This window comes from Heterocephalus glaber, unplaced genomic scaffold, assembly GCF_053883595.1.
Source record: "Heterocephalus glaber isolate CG9 unplaced genomic scaffold, H.glaber_assembly_v1.0 deba00000347, whole genome shotgun sequence".
Lineage (NCBI taxonomy): Eukaryota > Metazoa > Chordata > Mammalia > Rodentia > Bathyergidae > Heterocephalus > Heterocephalus glaber.
The window spans coordinates 52,582,008-52,605,702 of NW_028258143.1; the positions used below are offsets into that span (position 1 = coordinate 52,582,008).

The 23,695-nt window shown below is 43.2% G+C and overlaps 1 protein-coding gene across 15 annotated transcripts in view; it reads left to right on the plus strand.

Annotated features, from left to right (window-relative positions):
• Positions 1 to 23,695, plus strand: part of Rapgef4 (Rap guanine nucleotide exchange factor 4) — a 306,593-nt gene that overhangs the window by 274,029 nt on the left and 8,869 nt on the right. For all 15 annotated transcript variants that reach the window (XM_004857683.3, XM_004857682.3, XM_087200374.1 and 12 more), the window contains 12 exons: positions 566 to 716; positions 2,810 to 2,898; positions 3,766 to 3,796; positions 4,022 to 4,100; positions 5,200 to 5,346; positions 5,792 to 5,889; positions 9,778 to 9,903; positions 10,302 to 10,480; positions 13,447 to 13,537; positions 17,279 to 17,329; positions 18,099 to 18,186; positions 18,596 to 18,660. In XM_004857683.3, the coding sequence (XP_004857740.1) occupies positions 566 to 716; positions 2,810 to 2,898; positions 3,766 to 3,796; positions 4,022 to 4,100; positions 5,200 to 5,346; positions 5,792 to 5,889; positions 9,778 to 9,903; positions 10,302 to 10,480; positions 13,447 to 13,537; positions 17,279 to 17,329; positions 18,099 to 18,186; positions 18,596 to 18,660 (1,195 nt within the window). The remainder of the gene's footprint in view (positions 1 to 565; positions 717 to 2,809; positions 2,899 to 3,765; positions 3,797 to 4,021; positions 4,101 to 5,199; positions 5,347 to 5,791; positions 5,890 to 9,777; positions 9,904 to 10,301; positions 10,481 to 13,446; positions 13,538 to 17,278; positions 17,330 to 18,098; positions 18,187 to 18,595; positions 18,661 to 23,695) is intronic.

The window sequence follows — 23,695 nt, forward strand, 5'->3', positions numbered from 1 at the left end:
GTGTGTCTGAAGTCCTCACCAGAGGACTGGTTCAGCAGGAGCCTTTCGTCTTTCTAACAGAGTGGGTTTTCCTACTGCCAGCTTTCCTTGTTCCCATGTGTACTCTGTATCAGCCAGAGTCCTGGAGAACTAGATGGTCACCCAGAAAGGTTTAACTAAAAGGCATACAATGAGGGAGATTATAGAGATGTGGGAAGAATTATGGAAACCAAAAAGAGATGGCATAGCACCCAGAGACAAGCAACAGCAGGTGATATTACCACCCTAAGAGGTGATGGGCAAGGCAGAACATAGGCAAAGAACAAGAGTTGCAGCTAGACACACCAAGAATCCTCATCAACACGGAGGTCCATGTGAAGTCTAATTCCATGGACAACTCTCAGGTCAAAGTCAGCAGGACCTAACAAGGGTTTATGCATTTGGTATGCATACTTTACATATGGTTTTTCTTGGTGTCTGAGAGGAATTCCATCAGTCTGAATCTGAGATCTGGTACTCTGCCTTTATAAGTAACACAGTGCATTGAGTGTGAAATGCTTCAGTGTCTTCCTTGACTCTTTGGCACTTACCATGCCCAGCCTTCTCAAGGTACAGAACAGGAGAAATTGGATTATGGCCTCAACAATAAACGACGAGTCATCCGCCTGGTTCTTCAGTGGGCTGCCACATACGGGGACCTCCTCCAAGAGGATGATGTGGCCATGGCTTTCCTGGAGGTACGTGGGGAACATTCTTTCTTCGAATGCACCTTTGACCTACAATACAGGAACCTACTCATGGACACAGCAGCTTCCCTGGAGAGACTGTAATAGTCACTTCTAGACCCTGTTAACTTGTTCATTCGTTAGGAAGTTACTGTACGCAAAGAAAAACATCATCCATTATCCTGGCACTGTAATTCAATAAGTGGTAGCATTTGCATGTATTTTCATCTGGTCTCTTTTTCTTTGTGTGGTTTATGTAGCTGTAATCACATTAGTACCCATCATTTTGCAGGCTGCCTTTTCTCTTAACTTTATGTAAGGATTTTTCCATTCAGTACAGTCTTTATGATAAAAATTCTAATGACCATGCAGTAGCTATGTCACAGATACATTTATTTGAACCCGTACTGTCATGTGGTACTGTTTGCAGCACTTCTAGTGTGCACCTTCCTGGGATAATTGTGCATTGAACATTTTTGTGCAAGTAGATCTGTTCTTGGCTTCCTTCCTGGGAGTGGGATGCCTAGATCAAATGGTAGATGTTTTTGAGTGCAGCAAAGCACATCATTCCATTGAGAAATTACTAGGACAAGAAGTGTGAGGCCATGTGGTCATTCTGAAGGGACACAGTTTACTTTTGTAAACACTATTTCTAGCTCAGCTGTCCCCTTCCGCCCCAGGGCTCTACCCCTACGTGACAGCACTGACCTTGTCATTTGGTCCTAATGTACAGTGGTCCCCTTTTATCTGTGGGGGTGCCTTCCAAGATCTCCAGGGGAGCCCAAAACTGCAGCTAGTAAGAATCCTGTGTCTACTGTGCTTTTTCCTATAACCACCTTGCACATTCCTATGATAAACTTTATAAATTAGCACAGAAAGAGATGAACAATAACTAATAATAAAATAGAGTAATTGTAACAGCATACTTAATGAAAGTTGTTTGAAACTTGAATATTGTTTATTTCTGGAAATTTCTATTTAAAATGTACAGACTATAGTTGATGGCAGGTAAATGAAACCCTGGAAAGCAAGATCTGAGGTAAGGGGGACGGCTGCCACTCTCTCCTTCTCGGTTCAGTGAGGACTGTGCTTCTGTACAGGTGAAAGACGTGGCTTCTATTTCAAACATTACAATCTGGGTATTCAAAAATGAATTCTCTAAAAGAAATGTGTTCCCTGTCTCCTTTTTCACTGTGTTCTTTTGGGTGAGGCAGGGGAGAAGATGGACCATAGGCACCCCTCAAGGATGTGGTGAAGTATTCTGAAAATGTAAGGAATGTAGCAGCTTGGGGTCATACTTTAACATGACTCCATCAAATACAGAGCCATCCTTCAGGTGAACCAAACCGATGCTGAGACTGGCATTGCCATGGCCCCAGGGCATGCTCTGCAGGGCATAGCTGCTTCTGGGTGGTCAGCATGGCTCCCGGGACATCAGCAGAATCTTGAGTGTAATGATGAAAGCCATACCTGCCTTTTTAACACCAACAATTAACCACACCAATGATAAATATAATAGTAAAAATTAATGCATAGTGGTGCACTCCTGTAACCCCAGTGCTCAGGAGGCCAAGGCAGGTGGACTGCCAAGAGTTCAAGGCCTGGGCTGCATTGTGAATTCAAGTCAGCCTGAACTACAAAGTAAGACTGTGTCTCAGAAAAAACAAAACAAACAAAACAATGTTAATATTTCCCTGAAAAAAGTTTGAGGTAAGAAAATGCTCTTAAGTGTAGATTGTAAGATTATCTGCTCCAAAACATTCCATTTCACATAAATATCATATAAATTATTCATTTTTATTTTTGCTGTGGTAAAATATATCTGACATGAAATTTGCCATTTTAAACATTTGTAAGTATACAGTTCAGTCCTTGTAATGTTGTACAATCATTACCGCTATTTCCCAAACTTTTTCTCATTTGCAATTTTGAACTTAGACATACTGTACCATTTTATTTTTGTTTTTCTCTCTCTGTATCTGTGAAACCGTGGTCTGGTGATGCTAGTGAAGCATATGACATAGGAACGTGTCTTTATTGCTCTCTACAAAAGCATACGCTCTTTGCAGTTCTTGTTAAAAGCCTGTGACCTTTGCCAATTACAGGAGTTTTATGTGTCTGTATCAGATGATGCCCGGATGATTGCTGCCTTCAAGGAGCAACTGCCAGAGTTGGAGAAGATAGTCAAGCAAATGTAAGGAAGGGCTTGGGCAGGGAGGGTCATCAAGTAAGTGCATGCCTCAAAGTCAAAGTGTCTCCAAAAAGTCCTTTCCTGGAAAAAGAGAGAGAGAGAGACAGAAAGATAGAGATAGAGACAGAAGGAAGGAAGGGAGGGAGGGAGAAAAGGGGCGGGGGAAGGGAAGGGAGAAGAGAGTGAAGAGAGGGAGAAAGGGAAAGACTTAACAGCTGTTCTTCCATACCCCACAGAGCTCTGATGTGAGCAGCCAGGCCCAGGGCACAGGCTCTACATGGCCAGACAAACAGGGAGCCCGGTCCTGTGCTCAGCTGCTGTGTGAGCTGGAGGACTGCCAGGAGAAAGTCTAGGAAGGCAGAGATCCTGCTTTGGGGAGTTCAGCTCAATAAATGTGGGTGCTGTAGGTTCAAAGTACTGAAGGCAGCAATAAAATGGTCGGTGGCATTTCAGGAAAGTTCGAGGGCCATTACTTATATGGAAGATTCACTTTCTGCCACCAAGGCTGTGGAAGGCACATATTTGCGTCCTCTCAGTGAAAACAGGTTTTCACATGCTCTTCCTTAAGGAACAGATTAAATACTGGAGAGTGAGCACGCTATGAGATAGACTTTGAAAGCTAGAAAACCTGGGGTTTAACGTTAGTTCTGCCCAGGATCCCCTGTGATAAGAGCTAGTGTCTCTGCCGTCTCCCCGGGCTTTGGTCTCTCAGTGCTGCAATGAGGGAGGCTCATGTTGCCTCTCAAAGGCATTCTGTGACCCCATTTCCTAACATAAGATTAAAGTTACATACCAATAGAGCAATCTATAGCAATAATGATGAACTTTTAGCAATGGTATTAAATAATGTGCTTTCTCTACTTCTCGTAGCTCAGAAGATGCAAAGGCCCCTCAAAAGAAGGTAAGGGTGAGGCACCGGTTTGGATTCTGTGTCTGTGTCTCATAGAATTATACTTCTCCAGAAATGTTGTATGGCAGTATGTAAAAGTGATGTCTTTTTTGTAAACAGAAAATGTATTTGCTTTATTTCTTGGCACTGATTGCTTCTCAGCTGAGTTTTCTCTGAGTTGCTAGCACGTGCTGGTCAGTCCCTTTACATCACTCACTGTGGTTATTGTTTTGACAGCACAAGGTTCTTTTGCAACAGTTCAACACGAGCGATGAGAGGGCCCAGAAGCGCCAGCCTATCCGAGGCTCTGATGAGGGTGAGAATTTTCATCGAAGTCATGCTCATGTAGAGTATTTAGAGTCAGATTGAAATTTAAAAAGCTGTTATGTTCTTGAACTCTTATGCTCAGAGCTGAGGTGTTTGTCCACCCTTGGCTGACTCTACTTCTCCGGACTGCCACCTTTCCTTGAAGGAAATGCAGATTGCCTCTGGGCCTGGCTGTCAAGGTCACCACCTCTGGGAAGAAAAGAAAAGTTTCTTTCCTTTTCTGGTAGGAAAGCAGTTGGCCCTTTGTGGATGCAGGGAGGCAGGTGGGACTACAGGCCCACCAGCCGAGCAGGGCTCCTGCCGGGGTGAGGTGCTCTGACCTGGAACATAGCCTCCCTAGCTGCCTTCCAGGAAGTGAAGGTGTTGGCTTTTGTTTGGTTGCCCAATATTTCTCCAAAGAATCACAACCACAACTAATCATAATAATGTGAAACTTTTCCTTTCAAGCCATAAATGAATCTTGTAATCTAGGAGTGCCTTAAAACCCAAGAATTCTAGGAGCTGGAATTGCTGCCAGGGTTTGTGCAGTCAGAGGTGAGCTGTGGGTGCCATACAATGTCTGTTGAGCTGACTCCGCCTGAGCCATGTGGCCCAGCCCCAGAGCAACACACCAGTGAAGCAAGTGAGCAGAAAAGTCAGCATATGCTAATGGCCACAGGGAGAAGCAGTCCGGCTTGCAGAAGTGTTAATTTTGGCTCCCTGTGCCAGGCTTGGTGGCAGCAATCTAGCAATCAGCCCACAGTGTGGCACCTCCTCTGTTGTGAGAAAGAATGACTAGGGAGAAAGAAAACCCAGAACATCAGCCTAAACATACTTCTCATTTTTTTCCGTTACCTATTTGTGGTTTTCCACAAGTATCTGTTGGTTTTTAAATTGGGGGTGGCAGCCATATGTGCTCCTATTCTTAGACCAGTACTAAGGTGAGCAGTTGTAGGAGGCAGTCATATGCATAGATGTGTGTGGATAAATACAATAGTAAAAGCACCAAGATGATGTAAATTTGGGAGGTTGCCTAAACATTTTACACAGCTTATAGCTTTCATAAGAAATCCCAAGGCCACTTTCCCATGTTGACGGTCTTTGTACAGTTTTGTTTAAGGTCTATTGCATGGACCACACCTACACTACCATTCGGGTGCCGGTAGCTGCCTCTGTGAAGGAAGTCATCAGCGCAGTGGCCGACAAGCTGGGCTCTGGGGAAGGCCTGATCATAGTAAAGATGAGCTCCGGAGGAGGTAACAGTCATAATTAGTATTTGTACTTTTGCACAAAGGGACATTCCACCCCAAGAGAAACCATGCAACGAGTTAGTGTTGCCATTCCTGGCTGACCCAGATGGATGGTTTGGCTGGGCATCATTATCGTCTAGAAACATAACTTGTTATATAAATGCCAGTGGGGCTTTTATATATAATCACAGTTCAGCACAGAACTGGGTGAACTGACCCTGAGGTATTTCCATTGCTGTGGTGTGGTCACTTCTGACGGCATCTGAGTGCTGTGTGGCTGCATGAGAGCGGTGTCGTTTTTATTCAGTGAGTCCCTCCGGTCCTGTATTTTATGCAGTCACTCTGCATGTTCCAGTAATTCACTGAGCTGGCAATTTGTTGGTGTGATTAGGGCAGTGCAGAAAATCTCAGATGTATTTAATAGGCAATCTCATGCTTTTTATGTTCACAGAAAAGGTGGTGCTCAAACCTAATGATGTTTCAGTATTTACGACGCTCACCATTAATGGACGCCTGTTTGCTTGCCCACGAGAGCAATTCGATTCACTGGTAGGTGTGATGGTCGCCTCAGAGCAGCATCTGCAATCAGAAAAACTTGTCTGGAGCTTAATTTTCCAGTCCTACTTGCTAAAAATTTCAAATGCTCCTTGGCTTGTTCTATCCTGCAGCCCACTAGGAAAGCCTCAGGTGTTTGCTGGAGATGCGCTGAGCTTTAGATTCTTATGTAGAAATCAGGCAGGTGGCACCACTACTGACACATAATCCAGCTTTCAGGACTCTTGTAATTTGCCTTTTTGTAGTGTCCCCAATTTAAACATTAAATATTAAAATCACGAATACTTAGGCCAGGATGGAAATAATCTTTTTACAAAGCAAGATGTCACTACTTATAAGATTCCTCAGTGAGATTGAATACAAATATGGCAAAGCCGTCATCAGGCCTGAGAGTAGTGCTGTCCCCGGGAAGCACTGTCTTTACCTTGGGTAGGAAATGCCAGAGGCCAGAGCCTTCCCTGCCTCCAAAGCGCTTGTTCCCAGCCACACAGAGCTTTCTGTGGATAAAGAGTGTGTTCATCTCTGTTTACCCTTTAAAAATTAGGCAGGGAAGTGAGTAGTTATTAAAATATCTTAGCTGATGGGACCAATTCAGAGTAGAGAAACTGATTTTTCTCTGTCTCAGGACTCCTAGTGCTTTGCTTCCCTTCTGAGAGAAGGATAACATGAAGGTTAGAGGTAACCTGCATTGAATTTGGGGAGAGAATTTAATTAGCTAAGTGATGCTTAAACAGGTTTCAAGTTTAATCAAATCAGGTTTTGTAGGTTAATTCAGGATTCTCAGGCTAGGGGTGTACCTCAGTGGTAGAGTGCCGGAGGCCATGGGTTTAATACCCAGTGTTGGAAAGCAAAAAAAGATTCTCTTTTTTGAACTTTTCAGAGCTTGTTTTCCAGGATCAGGATCCTGATTCCTGGCTTGAGGACAACCACTGATACAATACCTTGAATTCAGGTGGAGAAGACCTTTGCGCATTGCATTAGTTCTTGTGGTCATCCCTTCCCTCTAGACCCAGAGCCTTTCCGTAGCCACCAGCACTGTAAGGTGGAATTGGCTCACAATTCTTTTCCTGTGTTCTTCAGTCTTCTGCATTCATTGCTTGCTAAATAAATATCTCCCAACATCAAAGGACAGAGAAGCAATGATAAGTTGTGCTCTCCTCTCCTGGAAAGGAGAGCCATAAAATGCCATGTTGCTGAAGCCCTATTGAAGGTGCCCTGTGACATGTTTACCCCACTGTGCCCAGGGGCCTCTCCTGCCAGCTGGTTCTTGGCCACGGTGTGAAGCGATGTGGTGGATGGGTAGGCGTGTGGACTGTCTCCAGCTCCCTGTGGGGCAGACACTAACCTTCTAACCCTGTTTATTGGCACAGTACTGCATGTAGCCTTCCACATTCTTAGTCCTTGCTTATCTTCCATTCTGCAGCCTCAGTGGTTGAAAAGAATTAACTTTCCATCAAGTACTCTGGAGCTGAACTTCTCCCCCGTCAGTGTGCTGCCATTCACTGTGTTGTGGGGAGCCCTTACCTGTAGCCATGGAGCTCCTTCCCTGGCTTGCTGACTTTTCCTTTGAGGACAGTCCTTGTAGGACAAGTCATGCAGGGGACAAGTCTGCAGTGCAGAATGTTGGCCTAACCCTGTGATCTATCCACACATATTCACCAAGTGTCTGCCTTGCACTCGGGACTGGGCTAGCTTCTGTGTTCAGTAGGACAGGTGCCCCAGGGCCCTTCCCTGTGACAGCTTACAGTTAAATTAGGGAGTTGTGACTAACCCAAACAGCCAGGAAGAGAACAAGTTTTAGTGTTAAACTGTGTTGTCTAAAATTAGTAGTGTGCCAGCGTTTATCCTAAAGGCTAGGGCTTGGCTTCTGGAGCTTTGCTCTCTAGACATTTTATTTAAGCAGAACTGTTAGTGGAAAGCTAATTACAAAAAAAAAAAAATCCCATCATACTGTGATTTGGCTCTACTTGTACCCATTCACTGCTTCTTAGACTTTTATTTAGTAACTCCTGCATCATTCCGGGCCCTGTGATGGTTCTGACTCCGGGATGGTTTCAGAGACCCATCCATCATGATCTGTGTACCTCAAAGAGTCCACAGTGTAGGTGGGGACACCAGTGTTGAATCAGTAAGGATCTACTATGACAGGTGCCACCCAGAGGTAGGCACGGAGCGTGTAGGAGCACAAGGAGAGGGGGTGCCAAATCCGATACTCAAAGACTTTCTAGAAGCTGTTCATGGGCCCCCTGTCCTCCCATGGGCCAAGCGAGTCTGCTGACAGCTTCCTCACCTTCCAACCTTCCTTACCATCCCTCAGCCTACAAAGCACGATCCCTGGTGTTCAGGGAAAAGCTTGCTCTTTACATTAGTTTGTCTGCTACATCTTTCAAAGCTCAGCTTCTTTCTCCAAGAAACTCTGAAAGCCATGAATTCATTTCAAATACCTAGTAATTTTCAAAAAGCCAATTCAGGTTTCCCACCCTGTTCATCTCTACAGCTGGGAGTTGTGTGTGTCAGTGCCTCTTTAGACAGGCAGATGAAGACCAGTAGCTGTCCAGGGGTAGCCCAGTGCTTGCTGGTCAGGGTTGCTCTCACACTGGAAACTTGGTTGGTCGTCTGTTAGACTACACTTTCAAATGCAGGGACCACCTATGTCCTGAACATGTAATTTCATTCTTTCTTTTTTCCTTTTTTCTTTCTTGTGGTCCTGGAGCTTGAACCCAGGGCCTCACACATGCTCAGCAAATGTTGTACCTCTGGGCTTCACCCCCAGCTCCCATGAACATGTAATTTCTTTAGTGCTCAAAATGCAGAGGGAAATTTATAGAATGGTTTTGGTAATGATGATGATGATGATGATGAAGATGATAATGATGATGAAACCTATGCAATATCAGTACTTTTGACACAAATTTTGTTATTGGGCTTTCTTGTTTGTTTTGGTGGTGCTGAGAACCTAGAGCCTCATGTATGCTAGACAAGTACTCTACCACTGAACTACATTTCCATGCCTGTGACATGAATATTGAGTATCCAAATATGGTTAGCATCATGTTGGGAAATATTCTTTTCATTGTTATAATTTTGTCATGTCTATACTGCCAATTTTGTATGCAGATATTAGTATATTCTGTATCATTTCCTTTGTATGTATACCATTCATCCTACTAGGTAAAAATACTTTATATCATTTTTCATAATATAAAAATGAGATAAGTCAGATGAAAATTTTGACCAGGAATCTTCCAAAAGCAGCAGAATTTGGTCTTTAAAAATCTGTCCCAGACTCCATGGTTATGGAAGTATCTTCTCAGCTCAACAGCAGCCAGGGGTAGAAGGATCAGACCTCAGGTGTAACCTCAGCTCAGGTGCTCTCCGACACCTGGCCACCCCAGGCAGTGTGTAACAGAGAGGGAGCTGCAGCAACCTGACCAGAGTCACCTGCAGTAGCAAGAAGCACTGTGGATGAATGTCCAAAGGGCCATGCCAATAGCTTGCTGAGAAATAGGGAGGGGGGAAATCTCTAAGAACTCCTTCCATCTTTTCCAGCAAAAAAAGAATATAAGGACTTTTTCTTTCTTTCTAGGGACCTCCCAGGGCCAACATAAGAGAATTTGTACAGGTCACCCTTCACCTACTCTTATGTACCATGGTCCACATTTTCCAGTTGGCAGAGTTGATTAGAATGATGATGATGACTATAAGGAGAGCACCAAAGCAAGTAGCACTAAAAGCAAAGGCACCTTTCTCCTCCTAGTAAAATCAAAGTTTCAAGATTTTCCTGAAAGCACTTTTAGAATCACATCCCCGCAGCAACTCCTGAAAGGATTCAGCCCTTGTCCACTTTGAGATTCTGATATATTTTTGCATTATTACCCACAGACTCCCTTACCGGAACAAGAAGGCCCAACTGTTGGAACAGTGGGAACTTTTGAGCTGATGAGCTCCAAAGACTTAGCATACCAGATGACAATTTATGATTGGGAACTCTTCAACTGCGTGCATGAGGTGAGCTGCCCAGTCACGTGTGTTAGTAGCAATGATAGCAACTGTGAATGAAGCCTGCTGGCCCCCCGAATGTGTAACTGTATGGTGCCATATGAAAAATATGTGCTGGAATGTTTTTTTACTGAGTTGATTAATACAGCCTGTTATAAAGTCTTTGAGTATTCAAGAAAAATCCTTATGGTGCTATGTTGTGCTGCAAGTGCTCTCTCTTCATGAGTATAATGACCTGATAACCCCTAGTTTGCATTTACATATTTATCAAGCCTCATGGAAGTTCTTCAGCTCTGTAGGACAAGTTACATCCAGGTCAAGGATTGAATTCACATTTGCTACCAGGCTGGTGTTTTGATTTAAAAACCAACAAATAAGTGAAATTGTTTTTTTTCTTTCTGTTCTAGCTGGAGCTAATCTATCACACATTTGGAAGGCATAATTTTAAAAAGACCACAGCTAACTTGGACTTGTTCCTGAAGAGATTTAATGAAATTCAGTTTTGGGTTGTCACTGAGATCTGCCTTTGTTCCCAGCTCAGCAAGCGTGTTCAGCTCCTAAAGAAATTTATTAAGATAGCAGCCCAGTAAGTATGGGAAGCGAAAATACTGAGCTGTGTTTTTCTTTTGTTTTCTTAGACTAGACCTTAAAAAGGAAAGCAGGAAATAGAAACTACTTAGGCACAAGGACTAGTGACAGGGGCTCATGAAAATCGTTGAATTTTTGTAAAAGATTAATTTCTTATACCTTTTATAATATTTGACATCAATATGTAAATTAAGATCTCACAGCACAGATGGTAGATTCAAAACCGTGACTTTCTTTTTGCTTGGAACTACTCTATTTTTTTTACTACCTTCGGTTTAGTCTTTCTGCAAAGTTGTGTGAGGCTCTGGAAGTTGACGTCTGTCCCGCATGGCACGTTCTCACCGGTAGAGGGCAGTAGAATATGCTGGAACAACAGCACATCCAACTCAGCCAGAATAAAATCAGTAAAATGCATAAAGGAGAGCTAACCTGGTACAAGAAAATCATCTCCATAAACACCAGAAAAAAAGCAAGCATCTTATACATATTCTATTTAATAGTACTTCATGGGAAACAGTTTATTTACTGCAGGGGCCAGTTAGGTTTCTCCCTGACATGAATTTAATCTTCTTTTATTTAGACATGCCTGACAACCTCCTGTTTACTTCCATGTTTTTGGTATCACCACAGTGCTAAAAATAAACGGCTAAATTTGGCCTGTGGCTGTGAGACTCCTTTCCTTTCTAAAGGCAGGGAGCTGGAGCACAGGAAGGTTGGGAGAACAAGTAACCCCAGCCAGACAATTTTCTTGAGCCAAACAGTTTAGATCCCATACAGAGTCTGATTTCCAGGGCTAAACAAAGAAATAAAGGCTGCTTGATGTTTTATAGCTATTAGCTTGCCAAATGCCCTGATTTCTTTTGCCAGAAATTTTAAGGTTTGATGGAATACCGAATCCCTTGGATTCAAATTCTGCTATCTCTTCTTTGGGAAAAGCTGGCTGTTTGAAGAAAGTCAGCTTTGGTAAAATATCCCATATGCATTGCTGATTTAGATGTAGCTGCTTTCCCTAGAAGTGTGAGCAACCTCATTGCAACAAACAAATGCCTTCAGTGTTTGGAATGAGTGGATCATGGAAACTATGACGATGTGTGCCTTCCCAACACAAGGAACACATTCTCTCTTCACCTTGGCCTGGGTGCTGAATGCACCAAGGAGGAGAAAGAGGGGAGTCAGAAAACCTTTTTTAACCAAATCCTGTGAATTTTACAGAGGCAACATAGAAGAGCCTCTGAAAACCTTGAGTTTCAGGTTTGTTTTTGTTTTTTTATGTTTTTTGCCTTTCTTACTGCATTTCCTTCTGATTATGTGAGTAGGTGGACTTGGCCTTTAGTGTAAATTGGCTTATACTATTTAACCATTATTAAGCCCTGTGCTGGGCTCGCTGTCCTATAATGGAGCTACTCACACAGCCCGCCTGGAGGAGATCCCAGACTTCCGTAACTCCAAGGTCTATAAGAATGCGATGGAAACCTAGTGGCAGTGGCATCTGTTTAACTTGATGTTTTAGAGACAAGCAACATACACTTTTCAAGCTCTTTGTCTTGTGCAGAACTTCATGAATGGGGGACAGGTGTTGTTATTCTTTGTTTACGCACAAGGAAACTGAGGCACACAGACATCTCGTGACTTCCCTTGAGTGATAAAGTCAGTTGGTAAAACAACAGTGACCAGCAGTCCACCCTCTTGCATTTGTTCTTCCAAGATCTCGTGCATAAGACAAAGGCAAAAAAACACGTGCGTGATCACGCTTGCTGCCTACAGCCTTGGTGTCTCCCAGGTCCCTTTCAGCCCGAGCTGACCTGTGAGCCACTGTCCCAGCCCCAGGAAGGCCTTGCCTATTTTCTCACAGATGGGCCAGACACACCTGGGCTTCTGTGGAACATATTTCCCCATTTCCATGTGGGCTTCTGAAGAATTCCTTGCTACCTTTGCAAGGAGAACATGGGAAGCAAATGTAACCATTTATTAGCTTTTACAAAAATGCAAACAGCATTTAGTTATGACGTAGCCCACTTAGATAACTGTGGGATTAGGGGCAAAGGATTGTGCATATTGCAAAAGGAATTCTCTCCTTTTTCAGGAACCTAATATGAGGAAGTTAGGGGTTCCTTACCTAGGCTACACTTCAGCATTCTACTAAGAAATTCTCATCTTGATCTACATGTTGTGTTCCTATATATGAGTTTAAAAGTTAATAGTTACATATGTGCAGTTTCAAAATGATCAGCTTTGGGCCAGGAATGGTGGCACACACCTATAACTCCAGCATTCAGAAGGCTGAGGCAGGAGAATCACCACGAGTTTAAGGCCAGCCTGCACTACAAAATGAGACCGTGTCTCAAAAAACAAAACAAAACAGCCAGCTTTGTAAATGTCAGTAAAACACAGAAAATTAGGTTATTTTGTTGTCCATTGTTTACATTATTTCTCAGTTTCAAACTTCTTGAGATCAAGTGTGCAGCCCAGTGGAATCATGTCTTGTGAATTGACATTTTTGAACAAATGAGAAGTATTTGCATGGCAGGTAGAAATCAGGGCAGCAGCATTATGATATCCTTAGTCCACCTCAAGCTGCCAGGAGAGTGTCCACCTCTAGGGTAAAGCCCTGAAAGTTCCCAAAGACATTTTGCTTTCTCTCTTCCTGTCCCATGGGATGGTTCCCTCCAGGCTTTCTAGCAAATGTGAGATTATAATAACAACCCCTAGGGGAGGTATCTTTAAATTACTTGTCAAAACCCAAACCTCAATGGCCAAAACCATCAACTTTCTAAAATGACAGCAAGAAATCAAACAGCAGAACACAGTTACCGGAGCGGAAATTATACGTGCATTAAATCTATCATTGCCTGTTCATACGGAGGAGTCCTGACGAATATTAATGACTACCAGGAAATAGAACTCTAATTTTTTTAATCTCTCAAAAGTAGCATTTTATTCAAACACGTGCCTCTTGTGTTTCAGCTGTAAGGAGTACAAAAATCTGAATTCTTTTTTTGCCATCGTCATGGGACTAAGTAACGTCGCTGTGAGCCGCTTGGCACTCACGTGGGAGGTAAGCTTCAGCGGAGATCCAGCTGTGACTTTTGCCTTAAGAAGAAAAACACAGGCTCACCAGTGGGCTTTTCTATAGAAATATCACTCACACCGGTTTAACAATGGAAAAGGTGGGACACTTGGAGAGAGGTGACCCGTCTCCTTTTCCCAGTTGCCTTAGAGTGAGAATTTTAAAAGATTTTGTCTGTGTGTGTGTGTGTGTGTGTGTGTGTGTGTGTGTGTGTGTGTGTTGGGGGGGTGTAGCATTGTCTGGGGAATCTCAGTTTTTCCATCTTCACAATGTAAATAATAATAAATGCAGTTCCTAGCATGACGTGAAGGAACATCACTTGGACGATAGCAAAAGTTTTGCTCATAGATTTTATTGGTCTCTGAAATGTCTGCTTTATTATTTCTGCACCAGACCTTACCTCTGATTGAAAGAGGACAGAAGATCCATTTTTATCTAAGTAGTCATTTTGCTCCTGGGAGAAAGAGGCCGGAAGCCAACTGTTTGGAGTGGCTGAGTACTAAGTGTCTCTTAACCACCTGGCAGACTCCTCTCTGCAGAGGAACAGCAGTTGGCTAGGAGTCTGTTTGAGGCAAAAGTTGTGCAGGTGTGTTGTGAATTTCTGTAAGATGAGTGGTTTGTTGATGGTGGATTATTCAAGCTAGAAAACATCTCCATTTATCATTAACTTAGAACTCAAAATGTGCCTGACCTCTTATATGTGGCATATAGTTGAAGAAATACTACTCTGTAATAGAACATACACACAAAAATAGACTCTTACTAAAAATAAAAAAGTATGTGGGACATAGAAAAGAGGGCAAGGAGTATATAATACAGACTCCATTTGCAGTGGTGCCTAAAGGCAGCTGTTTGCATCTCCAGTTTTTCCCTTTAAATGATTCTCCTCTGGGCCTCCCTCTTGAAACTATTTTCTTTCTGTCTCTACTAAATGTTTCCATTGTTTACAGGGCAGGTCCTTACAAGTCCTTTTGTCTTGGGTTTCTCTTAAAATTCCAGGCAGATGCAGCACACAGCAGCTCATCCCCTGAATATAGGAATGAGGGAGTTGGTGAGGCCTGTGTGCCACGCAGCTGTATCGTTTTCCAGTGTGCAGAAGGACAGAGTCAGTGCTGTCAGTAAATCCAGGCAGCGAAGCCCCTGTCTTACAGCCCGAGGCTCTGGAATGTCTGGAGACCTCGGATTCCCCCGCTGAGGATCTGCTTTCTCTCAACTTGCCTCCCTTGTCTGAGGTCCCCACAGAGTCCAAAAGAGTTGGTCGGGGAAAAAATTTTAAGGGTATAAAGCCTTGTGTGGGTCCAGGAATGCCAGGTGTAGGTCTCATGTAGCAGCAGCCAGCATAATGTGACCATAGCACATGGGAAACACTATCCAAATCCCTTCTCCTGTTCTAAGGAGAAACACAGGAGACTGCTTGGGACAGTGCAGGCAGCAAAAGACAGAGCTAATTGGCCAGTTTGCAGTCAGCAAAGGGGGATTGCTAATTGGCTGGCCATTCAGATTTGCTGGGGATGGGAGTACTGAGTCTGTGTTCATCATTGTGTGTGGCTGACAAGAGAAGATTAGCCTTTCATCGTTTATAAGCCTTTATTTTTAAGGCAAAATGTAATTATGTAATCCTGCAGGGAGAGCTTTCGTGCATGAGCATCTTTGATTTGGGTTTCTCTCCCTGTAGTTACTGAGAATCCCCCAAGGACTTCCCATACAACTCCAGTGAGTAGCAGGGTGGCCACACGTGTGGCGTGAGGAGCAGCCATGACTTCAGAGAATTATAGAACATGTGTGAAACAGGCAAAGGTTAGGAAAAGAAAGTCAAGCTAAGCCCCATGGAAAAGGAGAGGGTTCTCGGTAGAGGGAAAGACCAATCTGAGGTGCAACAAATGGGAGAAATGGTCTGGAGCAGAGTCTCCCAGCCCTGGCTCTGGTGACCTGTGGGCAGGACGCCTTGTTGTGGAGGGTTGTCCTGTGTGCTGTCAAATACTGAGAAGCTTCTCGGACCTCTACCTACTATATTTCAGGTAGCTCATCTTACCAAATCCCACACCAGTTGGGACAGCACAAATATCTGCAGATACTACCAAATGTCCCCTGGGTTAGCAAAATAATGACTGTTGAGACCCTGTTCTTGAAGCCTGGAGTGTGGATAGATAATGGTGTTAAGAACCACATTTCTGATTACCATGTGTCCTGCTGCCTCAGACTTGTAAAACAGCCAAGTGAAGAGAAGTGGGATGACGGGAGTCTAAACCTGGACTGTGCTCACAGACATCTGGCTCTAGTCAAAACCGGTCTCATTTTAAGAATGGACTAGGGGGCCGGGGATTTAGCTCAGTGGTTATGGCGCCTGCCTTGCAAGGGAAAGGTCCCAAGTTCGATCCCCGGTACCAAAAAAAAAAAAAAAGAATGGACTAGGTCCATGGAGAGCTACCACCTGATGTGGTGACTTGGCTATTCCAGTGAAGTCTGCACATCTCTCAAAGCCCTCTGCCATTGCCAGCCCTCTGATGTGAGAATGCCTGGTTTCCCTGACACCTAACTAGAGAAGAGGCACTGGGGAAGTGAGTCTGGGGGCTACCTAGGATAGATTCTAGAAACCAAGTAAGATTTTTATAGATTCTTAAGTGGGAATATGACAGACTGATTCAGACATGGAGAGGAAGAGGCAAAAGGAGCTTCCTGAGGCTCACAGAGGCCTAACTGGTGAATCATATGTTGGTACACGTCACTGGGCAGAGCAGAGATGAATTGGGGATCTTTGGGTACCAGGACTTGTAAATGTTTCCACAGTCTTGGGGTGGGTAACACATCCTGCTGTTCCATTTTGGTTTGGCCTTGTCAGAAGACAGAAGTTCAGCTTTACTAAAAACTCGGAACCTAAGCAAAGTGGGAAGCAGTGCCGGCACTGAGATCGGAACAGATCTGCAGGTGCAGTGAGTGGTGTCGGGTCCTCTGCCAGCCTCTGAACAGGGGAAGTCACTACACTGATAGCTCCACCAGAGTTTATCTGCTAGCAAAGTGGAGAAATCACATGGGAGAAATGCTGATGTGGAAAAGCGTGGAACCTGTCATAGAAGTGGTAACAGTGAGGGAAGTAATATGAATCAAGAGGCTTTGGTGATAGCTATATGACTTTGGTCCCCGTCATTTAAACTATAAGACTTAATTTCTTCCATCTGTAAAACACAGGTTTAAGGTATGCAAATGGATATTTATGGAGCACCTACAATATACACAGTACTCTTTTGCTGACTGAAGAAATAGAAGTAAACAAAACTAATCAAATCCCTCTTCTCATGCAGCTTACTTTGTAAGGGAGAAAGAGAGTTGCAGTTGTTTCTAAAACTCTTTTAATCCTAATTACTAATTACTCTATGGTCTAAATTTCTAATTGTAACATCTGAGAGTTAAAAAGAGGGTGCAGGGTTCAGACCACTTTTCCTCTGGGGAGTGCAGCCTTCTTTAAGAATCATCCACTCCAGAAAATATAAAAACAGTAAGACTGAAGCAATCGTAGTTACTTCTAGTTCAAATAGGTTAAGACTCAAAGGCAAGCTCTCTATATTTCAGAACATCATCCTCACATGATGGGACAGATTGCAGTCCACCCTGTCTCAGCAATGTTTGATTAAGAGCCAAAAGAAATACATTTCCCCTAGAAATGGTAACAACTGATACATATCCAGGTATTGAATGTGACATATGCATGTGGCATTTTCATTTCATTAACAGAAACTGCCGAGCAAGTTCAAGAAGTTCTATGCAGAGTTTGAAAGTTTAATGGTAAGTGACAGTGGCTCCTTTATTCTGTTCACTGTCTGCATTAATCCAATTTCTGATTAGCTGAATTGAAATTCTCATTTCGGAAATTTTATCTGTCCTTGTATGACTTTACGAAGTTTATGATCCTTTTTAGTGCTGCTAAAACAAGCATGTCTGACTAATGAACGGCACCCTCAGGAACTAACTTAAAGAGGACTTATGTCCCACATAAGGTCAATTTGTGTAACTAAGAAAAGCAGTGTAATAGGGACCCTGCTATCTAGCCGGGTGGCTGTGGGTTGCAAGCTGCAGTTTCCTTGGCTTACCAAAATTACTTTTCCCCATTGCTTGGGAGGTGTTAACAGATGGAAAGGAAGCAGTGGGATGGTTTCAGAGGGCAAGTCAGGACCGGCTGTGCAGGGCAGCTGGGTGAGTCAAGCCTCCCAGAAAGAGGCTGGAGGGAGGGCAGTCGGCTTGAGGTTTCTTTCACACGTTTCATATTTGCTTTCAGAGGGCGCTCTAGCCTTGGCGCCTAGGCAAATTCCCTTTTCCAACCAGGATGGGAGCAGAAAGCAAAATACTGGCTTGCCATATGTGAAGTTTTTCCTAAAAAAACAAAAAACAAAAATGAATTTGTTTTATTTAAATCTATGTTCCTTTTGTAGCGAGCTTCAGTTCAAAACTATATGATTGTGGGATGTCAAGGCTGTGGGACCTGGGAGGTAAAAGAGGTGTCGTGTATGTCACCCATCGCTGACCAGCATCTGTCTGTCTCTCTGTCTCTCCCAAGGATCCTTCGAGAAACCACAGGGCCTACAGGCTGACAGCAGCCAAGCTGGAGCCTCCTCTTATCCCCTTCATGCCTTTGCTCATCAAAGGTAATCGGAAGAATGTGTGGGCCAGGCAGGTGGCGCATGCGCATGTATTTGGGGAAGAAAGATAAACAATACCCTGATCAGATCTCTTTGGGAAGCACATCCCACCCCTTCACCTCTTTGTCACCTGTTCTCAGCCCTGATTTTTTTAAAGGGTTGGAAGATGATTGGAAGAGCAAGGATACATGATCTAGAAGTCTTGTTAGCGAAACGGGGGGTAAATTTAGAAATTTTACTAATCTCAGGTAAAGTGATTTAGAAAGTTAAACACCTTACATAAAAGGAACTATTATAAGCTTTTTCAGCTGCAATGTTATGCAAATCCACCTGCATAATCTAATGGTGCTATTGTGCTTTCTTAGTATGACATATTTCTGTTAGTGATTAGAATGTGGCTTTTATTTCTTTACAGATATGACATTTACTCATGAGGGGAACAAGACGTTCATTGACAATCTAGTAAACTTTGAAAAAATGGTACGTGCAGTATTATAACATTAACCACAGTGTTTTTTTAAAATAAAATTTGCATTTGTACTAATAAAGGAAATAATTTCCATATATGCTGCCGTGTTAAAAAAAGGTAGTTAGAAACATAAAGGAGTTGTGAACTATTTGGTTCAAATTGACTACCTGTTTTATTCTGTCAGTTCTCTTTTGTGAAACTGAATAGTATTTGTGCTATGGTTCACAGCAGCAGCTAGCTTTTGTGCTGTGTGTTTCCATCCTTGGCTGCCCGTTGCTAAAATGCACAAATGTTCCAGAGTGACTTCTGTGTTGTTGTTTTGTTGTAAGATTTGTGGAGCTAGACTGCCCCAGGTTGCCTTTGAAATATTTATCTGCTGAGCCTGAGTTTAGTGCATGTAGGTAAAAGGCAACTCTATAGCACGCCTTTAGTGTGAAGCATTAATCTAAATGTGTAGTGCTTATCCCAGTAAAGTTCTCCCAGATTCAGACAGGGAACTCAAATAATAAAAAATTGAATAACAAATACGGAGCAGGCACATATATATTCAATATTGTCTAGCCACCAGCCTGCATCCTGCCGCAGCAAAACAAAGTATTATTTGACATGGCTACTTTGTATTTTATTTTCTTATCTTCCATAAAGGAATAAAATGGGTCATGCCAAAATCTTTCTTTATCTGCATAGTGCGTGTGAATGGTGTACTTCATGGTCTATGACTCCTCCAGCTGCAGCCTGGTTGGGTAGAATGGTGTAGCATTTTACCTCCACTTTGGTGAGCGTTTGCTGAGGGTTGTGATTTAGTGTGAATGTGGAACTTTAGAAAGTGCATGGGAGCACTTGGAGATTGGGAGACAGGGAGTTCACTGCTTGGCTTCATCACTTTCTAGTTGTCCTTTAGCTTCTCTGCGAGTCGGTGTCCCCAGTAGAAGACGGGATCCTATCGACTCCCTCTGACACTGTGTTAGTGGTAGCTCCATGGTACATGGCCTGTAGTGCGAGAGAATCCTTACTGGAAAACTGTCATTCCAGTTGTTTCTTGAAATTGAGGTAGGATGTGTGACTCCAGGAGAATTTGAAACGCTCTGCACTAATTCCAAAGAAGCGGCACTATTCAGCTTTGGGAATGAGTTTGTGGCGGAGCTTAACGTGGTGAGGAAGTACAGCTTTTGCTAGAAACTAGGTTCCTATGTCTTTAGCTTCTTAGAAAATAGTTTGAGTACACATTCCTCAGAGACACTCTCTATCAGAGGGCAGGTAGTTCCTCAGCAGTTTTCCTCCTCAGCTCCCACTCCAAAGGCAGGTCATAAGCATCTCCATCACTGTGTCAGTTAAATGATTTTTTGATCAAAATAAAAAAATTCTTTGCTCACTTACTAGTATGGAGGATTAAATAATTTCCCCACATCCTCAAAAGCAAATCCTGTGTTTTCAAAATGAAAGGTTTAACAAATGAGTCAAGTACCTTCTGAGTCACTTATGCAGAAAAGCAGAGTGAAAGGTGGCTGAGCCAACCACTGAATTATAAAATAAACAGGTTAGAAGTCAGGGTTTCCCAAAGAGTTGACTGGGCTTTAGAATATTGATTGCTAAACTTGACAGCAAACAAGAACGGTAAAGAACACCAGAGCAGCCATCTGTCGGGGAGGCTAACAGGTGTTCATCTGGGTTTTCAGACCTGGGGTCTCATCCATAATCTACAAAGGAAAAGTCAAGATGGCATTCAGTGGTGCCCTCCCCATTTCTGCGTTTCATGTCCATAGCGGTAGATTCCTCTGTGCCTAGCAGTGAGCAGAGGCTTTTTACCCTTGCTCCCAAGGTATCCACTTTTGCTTCACAGCAACTGAATAGGTAGCAGTTCAGCTGCAATACTGGAGTCCTAAATTAATGATGAGTTGAGGAAGGTAACACTTCAAAGTCTAAATGGACTTAAGATCTTGGCCCCAAGAAGCAATCAAAGATTCAGGCTTCTCCTTTGCCACGTCACGTGGTCCGCAATGACACACCACCACGTCCCCATCACAGCTTCAGGAGGTGGAAGAGAGAGGACAAAGGTGTGCTCCTTCCCATTAAGGATAAAGAAGTTGCGCTTACCTCTTGCCTCACATATATTGGCCAGAAATGTGTTCACATGAAGGGAAGGCTGGGAAATGTAGCCTTCTCCTGGGTATCCATGTGTGCCACTAAAAATGAAGGGGTTCTCTTACCATGACGACAAGGGGAGAAGGGATGTTGAAAGATATGCTTAATCTTATGCTTCCACAGCTTTATCCTTTTCTTTTCATTTGATAAATCATACCATGAGAAAGTGGTTTCAGATGTGTTCTTCCAAGAGCTAGATGTTACTAGAAAATGAAATGGAATTTCAAAAACATTGAATTATGTTTTCTAAACCTGGCTTTGCTTGGTCTGGCCTTTGCAAGTTTCCAGCATCTTCTCCCACAAACTAGTGCAGCCCTCCCTCATCACCACCATTCCCACCAGTGGCTGCTGTTCCTCCTGTGGGCCTAGGAAGCCATTCTTCCTTTCCAGGTTGACATCAATGACCCTCCTTAGCCATCCATCAGCAAGGTCTTAAGTGCGAGGAGCACCTGCAGCCCGTGTGAGGCTGGTGGGCTGTGTCGCCTGAGGGAAGTCCTGCCAGGGGCTGGAGTCACCAGGGCAGCCGGGAACTCTGAAGCCTTTTCTTAGTGGCACCATTGCGCAGTCACAAAAAACTACCATGCCAACCCCAGGTATTTTTATTTTGAGTGTCTCCACCCTTGAGGTGTGAAATGAGGATTAGAGAATTTGTTGCATATTGGTTTTCAGGATTTATGGGTATGAACAAAAGAGAATTCACACTCTGATCCTTATGCAAAAAAAAAAAAAAAGGCAGACATTCTTTCATTTGGGGGGAACATAAAGGAGTATTCAAAAAATGTTTGAATAAAGCCCTTCATAGCTTTCTATGGCATATATGAATATTTATAACACTTAGAAGGTAGACGAGCAGTGGATTAGAAGATAATATGCTGGCCGCCTGCCACTATCCCAGGCTGCAGAAAGCATGCTGGTAGGCACAGTCGCTGCGGTTGTAGGAACTGCTTCTATTTCAGACGTTTCCATATGTAGGTGTATTTATTTATGAGTATGATTTGGGGCTAGCCATTTTATTTGGAATGAGAAGTACAGAGCAACTTCTAGACTTCTGGAAACATTAACAGAAGCTCATTCATCGAGGCAGAGAAATGTTTTGAATTCTTTTATTTTTGTTTCACTAGTGATCTAGTTACATAATTAGCGATAACACGTTTTCTGTCACCAGTAATCTTATTACAAGCTTCACGGAGGGAGCACTGGCTTGTTTCCTTAAGCTATAGCAAAAGAATCTCTATGTAAAAATATAAATGTTCTAAGCCACTCACTTCCCAGACCTCTCCAACTCGAAGGAAATCTAGGGAGTACAGCACTCTGAGAGTTTACTTCTTTATGTACCTTTTCCAGACCAGACTAAATGCAGATTTCCAAAGAGTGTACTTCAAAACAATACAGCATGAGAGTCCAGGCAAAGGATTTTTTTATGGGATGTAAATCTGGGAAGTCGCCCTTTTTCTTTAGGAAATTACATGCAGTTGAAAAGATAAAACAAACACATAAAATACTAAAAATAAAAAAAAAAATCAACGAAGGTTATAAAACTAGATGATGAGAGTATTAAAAGACAAGTCAACAGGCAAAGTCCAGGAAAGAGAACTTGTTGCTGATGTATTAATGAAAGATAAAATCATGCTATGCTATGTACAATAACATAATAAAATCTAGGCTTGTTGAAAAAAATCTAGACTTGTTGCCATGAGCACCTGTCCAGCCTCATCTCTTACTTAAATCTTCTGTGTACCCAGTTTATGCTGGCAAGACTGGAAGCCTTTCTTTTCCTTCCAGCCTCAGGGCCTTTGCACTAGCTGTTACCTTTACCTGAGATTTTATTACTCCAATCTTAACTTGTCTTGCTCTGTCTCAGGGTACAGGCCTTGGCTCATGTGTCCCCTCCTCCAGGTGGTCTTCCCTGACACCCTTCCAGTGCTGTCTCCCCACACCCTCCATTTTCTGACAGATAACCTCGCCTTGACAGCTGTTCTCACAGACTGAGATGATCTCCTCTACTTGCCTCTCCTTTGTCCCCACTAAAATGACAGTGTCCCATAGCAGATATCTTATCTCTTGTGTCCATTGGTTCTTTTTCAGTGCACATAAACGTCTCTAGCACATCGTAAGTGTGCAAGAAATACTTGTTGAATAAAAGCATAACCCAGTTATATTCCATTCTTGGATTTTGGCAGGACAGTGCACTAAAGCATTTTTAAAGGATGTTACATAATAAAAATCCAATCCACAGTGTTTCTTACTTTGATTAACCAGGGTGTCCTAAAGAATTCTACAAAACTGGGCTGTCGTGAGGTGACTTTCCCTGAGTCTTCAGTTCCCAATTGGCCATTGTTCTGTCCTCCTTCCCTGTGCTGCTGTATTTGTCCTTCAGTGTCCTTCTCTGAGAGGCAAACATGTCCCACAGCTGAACTGCCACATCCCATGGCACCAGGTGTCCAGTCACGGGAGCCGCGTGCCCGTGTGACACATCCATCTGTGTGTCTTGTGCCCCTTGGCTATCACAGATCCAGGGCCAGGGCCAGGGCCAGGGTACAGTGAAAACACGTCCAGCTCCCCAGTCCTTCTTATCTCTGGTCCCCACTGTGTACTTCTGTTTGGTTGGTGTCGTGGGCACAATCTTTGTGGAAGAGAGACTATATATTTCTGTGTCTTATGGAGAAAAGTTTTTATTTTGAATATGTGGAAGTCAGAGTGAAATAATCAGCTGTGCTAGATGGGACTTTATACTAAGCAAAGAATAATTGGCAGAGCTTTTATCTTTGATGGGTGAAGAGACAGGGAAAGAGTCACATCAGCAGGAGTTGAAATACAAGAAAAGAAAAAGCGATCTGGCAAACATTAAGAACAAGAATGGTCAGTGCCATACACCTATAATCCCAGCTCCTCAGGAGGCTGAAG